Source organism: Amphiura filiformis, unplaced genomic scaffold (assembly GCF_039555335.1).
Source record: "Amphiura filiformis unplaced genomic scaffold, Afil_fr2py scaffold_594, whole genome shotgun sequence".
Taxonomy (NCBI): domain Eukaryota; kingdom Metazoa; phylum Echinodermata; class Ophiuroidea; order Amphilepidida; family Amphiuridae; genus Amphiura; species Amphiura filiformis.
In genome coordinates this window covers 1,367,662-1,375,620 of record NW_027306058.1, presented here as the reverse complement: position 1 = coordinate 1,375,620, position 7,959 = coordinate 1,367,662, and the positions used below count along the sequence as shown (strand labels likewise).

General features: G+C 36.3%; 1 protein-coding gene across 2 annotated transcripts in view; it reads right to left on the bottom strand.

Moving 5' to 3' along the window:
* Positions 1–6,597: 6,597 nt before the first annotated feature.
* The window catches only part of LOC140145704 (dedicator of cytokinesis protein 7-like), a 79,247-nt gene continuing 77,885 nt past the window's right edge, over positions 6,598–7,959 (bottom strand). For both annotated transcript variants that reach the window (XM_072167386.1, XM_072167387.1), the window contains one exon: positions 6,598–7,284. In XM_072167386.1, coding sequence (XP_072023487.1) covers positions 7,041–7,284 — 244 coding nt within the window. In that variant the 3' untranslated portion in view covers positions 6,598–7,040. The remainder of the gene's footprint in view (positions 7,285–7,959) is intronic.

The following is a 7,959-nucleotide window of genomic DNA, read 5'->3' as shown; positions in this document are numbered from 1 at the left end:
CATATGATATTATTGATGTTTATAACATGTCGAGGTGGGTAGGGTCAAGCTTCAATTGACGCTTGCATAGTACAATATCATTTTCAGCCATCTTGTGGGTGAAACCTGGTAATCGATATACAGTAGCAACTCGTTAGGCCAAAAAAAAAAAAAAAAAGGTTTGTCTCTGGACCTTTTGTCTAAAAAGCTATGTGCTATGCTTTTTTTTTTTTTTTTTTGAAAAACAGGCTATGTCCTATGCGATGTTTTTTTTGTTTTTTTTTTTTTGTAACAAGAACGGCGCCCCAAATAACATGGCATACGCAAACGTAGTTCTTACTCCCGGTTTAACTATTCTAACCGTCACCTCCTAAAACCCCTAACCTAAACCCTAACCCTAACCTATACTAAAAAATATGCTTAAATTCAAGTTCCCGCTCAAGTTCTGAAAAATTTCGATCACACGACGTGTCAATGTAAATGTTGTGAGTAGTGCCAATGAATTGGTGCAAAATTCAGCACCACAAATGTTGATGTGCTTGCCGCTATTTTGTCCTACATTTAAACATTACCGTAAGTAAGGAGTACAAAAGTTGACATTTATGTGTTGAGGAAACTCCAATATTTACTCGGCATGGTATGAAAATTAGTTAAATGATGATCTTTTTCTGGTATACCGATATGAAATCGCGTATCGAGCAGCAAAATATCTGCACATGGGGAATAAGCCAAATCGGCATTAGAAGTTTGCAATGCATTGTGGGACAGTTTTTGCATTTTTAGGACAGTTTGTCCTTTGACCTTTCACGGAAATTCAGAAAAATTGGTTTTTGTGCATATAAAATATAATCAATAAAGTTTTACTTGAATAAAACAAATCCAAAAATATATTTATTATATAAATTAATTATTTAAATATTTTTAATTGTAACATTATTAGAATAATAAAAAAATAAATAATAATTAGAGTAATTTTCCCGAAATGTCAGAGGTCAAAGTGTCCTAAAAGTGCTCTCAAAAACCGGAAGTCACAATGGCGATTGGGCTTATTCCCAGTGACGTGTTCTAGATCTACAAGTAGAGTCGATTGTCCCGCTATTTCGTTCGCAGAGCCGTTACTTGCATACTGTTTCAAGAGATCGGTATTCAGAGCGAACATGTCATACAGTTCTTGGAGTATTTATTTTTGACATTTTGTCAGAAATGATCGCCAATTGATTGTGCCGAAAATGTAATTTTTCTTGAAAACTACGATGTTTTATCATTAAAAAAAAAAAAGTAAGCGCCAGCGTGGCCACGCCGCTAAATCTCATTTTAAAAGCTATGCTGCCAAGGGTCCTGAGACAAACCTTTTTTTTTTTTTTGCCTTAACACGAACCCTCTAAACAAGAAGTTCCTGATAACAAGAAGTATGTTTTACATTCTCAATCATATATTTCACATGTTATTAGAACTGGATAACACAAACTCCTGATAACAAGAAGTAAAATATGAATTCTGCACAACAACTGAGTTTCAACTGTAATTCCATGACAATAAAGGGGAATGCTACTGTATCGATTACCCACAAGATGGCGAAAGGCCTCTATAGACATGGCCTTACATCTTCCACACACAGAGTGTGAATTTCAAATGGGGTTACCTGAATGGGTGACTCCATTTGAAATCTACACCCTGTGTGGGGGAGATAAAGGTAATTTCCTATAGGGGTGTATGGATTTAACCTAGGGTACTGGATCTTGAGATTCAAGTGAATTTATACAAATTCATATGAAAAGCGCCATCAACAATGGCAGCACCATGGGGCATTTCCACCTCCAGAACAAAAAACCTCTGAAAATTCCATTATTTGTCGTAACATTGTCCAATTTGAGATTTATAAAGTTTTACTTCCCTCTTGAAAATTGTGCCCCTCACCCCACCCCCACCATCATAAAAAGTAAACTAATTCTGGTGCTGCCACTATTTAACAGGAAAACGATAAATATTATTGCATGCATCATTAATTATTTTGATCATGCCTCAATGTTTTATACTCCAATTTGGACCTCCAAGGCACAACATCTTATTTGGTCCTATAGCGCTATTGGTACCCCAATAGGTACCATATCATACTCTGAACATTTGCATAGTGCTTTTGGTTTTCATTTAAAAAAAACTATAACACTATGCAAATGTGTTAATTATTATGCTTGATACATGTACATCACCAGAGTATGATAAAAAAAGAGTTCTAGGTACTTACGGGTAGACTACAATCAACAAAATTAATAGTTGGCACACCTTGACAATATGTTGGAACTCTCCATTGCCGCTTTGATAGTTCAGTGAAATTAGTATAACTATGTTTAATGAGAAGTACAAACCTTCTCCTTTCCCCTTCCCCGCCCCCACTCCCCCTCAATCAATGTTGGGGAGACGGGAGAGCCCAATGGAAAAAGTGCTTTCATCAACATTGAACTGGGGGAGAGGGGTGGCGATTTACATTTAGTATGCCAGAGTGTGCCAACATTAATTTTGTTGATTGTAGGTATTGTTGTTCGAAGCAGCCATAATATTGATTTTCATTATCCTAATCAATGTATTATTAAAAAATAACACTTTGATGTTTTGCAAATCGAAAACTTGCCAAAGTTATCTTGGCTAAGAGCTGGATTCTTGCAGCCTTAGCATTATCCAAATTAATTTGCTTGATTGAATTAGATGATTAAAATATTTTACTGCCAAATAACATATTCTAGATCTACATGTAGTAAGTAGGTTTAGGTTACATGCATGTACATAAAAATGGTCCCTTGTGAAAAAAAACACACAAAATGATAGAAAATGCTAGAATTTTACATGTTTGTTTTTGTAATACATGAATATATGTACAAAATATTAATAAATTTAGTAAATAAATAGAGATGACATATTGTCAGTGTCTTTCTTCGCAGCAGCTGAAGGGACTATCCCATCATGCATTGCAGTGTAGCAAATGTATACAAAAAATAACAGACCTATGGATAGTTTCACAATATTTTAAAACAAAATTGAAAGTTGGTTGAAACCATGATTTTGTGTACACTTTCAATATGGCACATGCAGTTCTGTTATGATACTGCAAAGCATGATGGGATACTCCTTTCTGCTGCTGTGGTATTTCTTTTTGTCCACTGCAAACATTCATCAGACAGCACCATTAATACAACACATCTGTATATACTGTATGGCGGGAAATATTTGTTGTAAGGATAAAATTGTGCTTTTAGCAGCTAATTTCAGAACAATGACTGTAAAAGGCTGTAAAAATATCTTTGACCAAGCACTACTGCCTTTCTTACTGTTCCCCTGATTGGTTAATTACATAATAAAAGCATTTGAGTAACTAATGAAAATAGAGCTTTCAGATCTCTCACCAATTTTACGCTCAATTCCCATCAGCCCTACTGACCAATCTTGCCATATCTCTGATTGGCTCAACAGATGTTATAGCTCTCTTTGCAACCAATCAAAATAGTTCTTAGAGGCTGTTATATCAGCAGATAGTGCCCATGTAGGTGTTTGAAATTGCAAATACAAGAAACCACAAAGCTGCTCAGAACAGTTGAAGTTGTGAAAATTAATATCGCAAAAATATCCTGCTATGCAGTTAATATATTCAATCTGTGTTTCCATGACAACGGATAGCTATAGCAGGGATTTCAAATCATTTTGGGGGAGCTGCCCCTTTTCTCAAAACTCTGAAGTTGTGACCCCCATGTCAAAATTGACAATTAATTATTTCTAGTCACACAGAAGGAATTGAGCTGTTCCATTTAAAATCCACACTACCCATGTGGAAGATTTTGGAAATACTTTCCACAGGGGGAGTGTGAGTTTCAAATAGAATGGTCAGTTGAGTAACTTCTATTCGAAATATTCCATCCAGTTGTGGAAGATATACATTTTTGTAGGTGAAGCCAGAATACAGGGGGTGTATGGGTTTCAAAATGATTAACCCTGAATAATTGCATTTGAAAGGCATACTCCCCCTGTGGAAGATATTCCCAAAATCTTCCACAGGAGTAGTGTTGATTATAAATGGAATAGCCAGTCTTATTTATACCAGATGCCAATAATTTCTGTAATTGCTGTCTGCCATGGCAACAGTGAAATAAAAAATTGTTTCAAAAAATAGCTGCATTAAGGGCTGGGGTATGAACGTTGGACAGTATTTATTTTGGGACATTAGAGCACATCAGACATATCGAATTGCATTCTGAATACGAAGAATGTCATTCTGATATCAAATAATTTTGATTTTTGAAATTCGCAATTTAATACACATTTTATGGCAAATCATTAAAATTGATATTTTGATATTTAACAGTACTTGAAGTAAACTTTATAAATCTGATGATTTATACTTAGAGTGTATGTAGGTGGGATGAAAAGCGACGATCAATTGAAAATTTTGACCTTACGTATTGAAGATATGGATTTTTTTTCAAAACACCAAAAAAAAATAGGTCTTTTTGGGAAAAAAATCCATATCTTCAATATGAAAGGTCAAAATTTTCAATTGACCGTCGGCTTTTCCTTCCTGCTACATATACTTTAAGAATATATCATTAGATTTATATAATTTACTTTGAGGACTGTTATATATCAAAAATGTGAAAAATATCAAATTTTTATAATTTGTCATAAAATTTGTATTATATTGTGATTATCAAAAACTGAAAATTATTTGATATCAGAAAGACATGCTTCGTATTCAGAATGCAATTCGATAGGTCTGAGGTGCTCTCATGTCCCACAAAAAAATACTGTCGAAACGCAATAAACGCTCATTTTAGATCCCTTAAGCCACTGACTCTTAAATATTGATACAGCTTTATATCAAATTTTCTGCAGAGTTTAGAATTATCCCAACAGTGAAATGTTTTAACAAGATAATAACATTATATTGAGGGGTCAGAGCCAAAATGCCCAAAGTGCATTTTTGGCCAAAATGAGATTTTGGTACCAAAATAATCCTCACAACACTGGGCACTATGATTGCATAGCCATAATCAAGCTATGGCCACATAAACTGTTATCAGTATAAATGTAAAGCCTTAAGTGTAACACTGCATAAAATGTGTGAGAGCCAGAAGGCCCCAACTGCAAAAATAACCTGTATCTCAAAATGGCGTTATGCACATTGGGCTGTCTGGTACCAAAATAATCCTTACAAAACTAGGTACCTTATGATTGTATATCATAAACATGTTATAGCCACTGAAACTGTTATCAGCAAAAAGGTAAAGCCCTAAGTGCAACACTATGCATAAAGTATGTGAGAGTCAGAAGTCGCCTAGTACAAAAATATCTGTATCTCAAAATGGCGTTTATGCATATTGGGCTGTCTGGTACCAAAATAATCCTTACAACACTGGGCGCCTTATGATTGTATATCATAAACATATGTGACCCATCACATCGAAACAGACCACCTCGCGGCAGAAATGAAAATGGAGATTCAAACACTAGGATAAACTGCTGCATTTTACCTTACTTGTTGAAATCAGCTACAGTAAAAATGTATTATGGGGCAAAACAAGCTCAGAATTCTTTTTATTTTTATTTTCTTTATATTTTTCCATCTTCTTTCATTGTTATCTGCCAATGAAGCCAGCCACGAAGTTATCTGTTTCGATGTGATGGGTCACATATTATAGCCACTGAAACTAGCCTGTATTATTACAGGTCGTTTTTGTACTTACAGCCTTTTGGCTCTGGCCATCGATATGTGCTTTATGCAACACACTGTACATGTGCTATTCCAGTTAAAAATCCATACACCTTTTATAGAAGACATGGCCTTAAGGGTAGACTTAGTATTGTTGGTCAAACAACCAAAAAATCAATTTTCATTATCTAAATCAATATATTATTGAAAAATAACACTTTGATGTTTTGCAAAAGTTCATTTTACAAATTACATACTTTGAAAACTTGTTTGATTTATTTTTGTTAATGGGTTATGTACGTTTTACTAAAGTGCTGTTGTTTGAGCCCTCTTTACAACATAACTCAAGGACCACAGGACCTACAAAAGTATATCTGTAATATTTGAATTCTTCTACACGCTTGCTACATTGTATGAATTGATCCATGCAATTTTTGCCGAAGCTCACCACCATTTGCAAGATGCTGTGAACTACCAAATCGCAACAGTTTAAACAGTTGCTAACCTTAATCTCCCACAAGGGGTGTAGTTTCCAAATAGAGTAACCCAGGTTGCACATTGGGTTGTCTAGTACCAAAATAATCCTTAGGGGCTGTGCAATAATTATGAGCCCTGGGGGAGGGTAAAATTGGGGGGGGCAAGAAATTTTTGGCAAGCCGAGAGGGGGGGGCAAGCGATTTTTGGCACGCATTCACGGGCGCCTTTTTAATAAAACGCTCTAAAAAGGCTTAGGAAAACAGTACGGAAACGCTTAAATATGCAAATTTTCCTGCTCACTACGCTCGCAACATACATCTAGACCATTTAAAGTTTGGAATTTGGGATCCCAAAATTTGGCATGTTCAAGGGGGGGGCAAAGAATTTTTGGCGGACCGAGAGAGGGGGGGGCAAGCGATTTTTGGCGGGCGAGAGGGGGGCAAGCGATTTTTGGCGAGCCGTTCAGAAATTTTACCCCCCCCGGGGGGGCTGATAATTATTGCACAGCCCCTTACAGCACAAAGTAATACCATTTGAAATTCACACTCCCTGTGTGGAAGACTAAGGTCATGCACATGTCTTCCATACAGGGTGTATACGGAAACTGGAATAGCCCTGTATCAAATGTGTACCACAATCTGACTGAGCAAAAGTGTACAGCGGTGATACTACTGTAAAACTGATTATATATTTGAACCCTGCGATGACCAAAATTCACTGCACAGAATTACTGTTACCACTGTAAGTATAGAATTGCCATTACAGAGGTCATAAAATATGTCGCTCAAATATCATTACAGCGAGCGGTAATGTAGAGTACAAAATGTATATTGGTCATGTCCGTACAATAGTAAAAAGAAATACAAAATGTTCAAAGCAACTGGAGACTTCAGAGTGTTTCGCTAGATTTGATGCTATTCTGTGAGCTTGTCGAGTCCTTCCTAACCATCAGCTTACTACTACTGCCTCTTTTTAGTGTCCCAGTGCTCCCCGCACTCCCCACTCGTGTCCTATTGGTTATCAACGGCATGAGACGGTCTGTGAAACGATGGTAGTTGCGCTCCAACTCCCGCTGGTATTCTCGTTGGTCCGGGGTTATGAGATTCTTGTTTTTCCTAAGAGCATCGCCACACCTGAGGACAAAGTTTTGTAACAACTTGTTAATTTATTCAAGTCAAAGAGATGATTTTTTAGTATAGAGGTTTTCATGACAGAAATCCCGACCCACAACTGACGGAAGCTTGACAACTTTTCAATCCGACATTGCAACTGTTGTAACCTTATTGCTCTAATTGTTGTTTTTTACTTATTTTTATTATTTTTTCCCTATTTGGTAATGCCTTATCGATTGAGATGATGTTAAAAACAGCTAGCTGCTCAACACATTTCCTCAATCAGTACATCACTATACTAGAAATTTCAATTGAATGAACACATAGCATGACGATTTTTCATGTACACTACGCGATGTACACCAGTGTGTGTACACCGATGCGGAAGTGAATCCAACCATGCCAAATGCACTTGTGATCGGTTAGTATTTTAATTATTGTATCAAAGGTCGTACGTTCGTGTTGTACTTTGAAATATATGATAGCGGTTAGACCGTGTATAGCTGTTGAAAGCTGTGTTCATTCAATTGAAATTTCTAGTACAGAACAGTAGTGTAACCAGCCTTTCATAATCCTGGGGGAAGTACCATTCATGGGGGGATTGGAATGTTAGACAGCTGAGTAAAGTACCAGCTTGTTACTCAAGTTCAGTATATGGTAAAATGCACCTTTTATGTAGTTACTCACTGTTCTAAA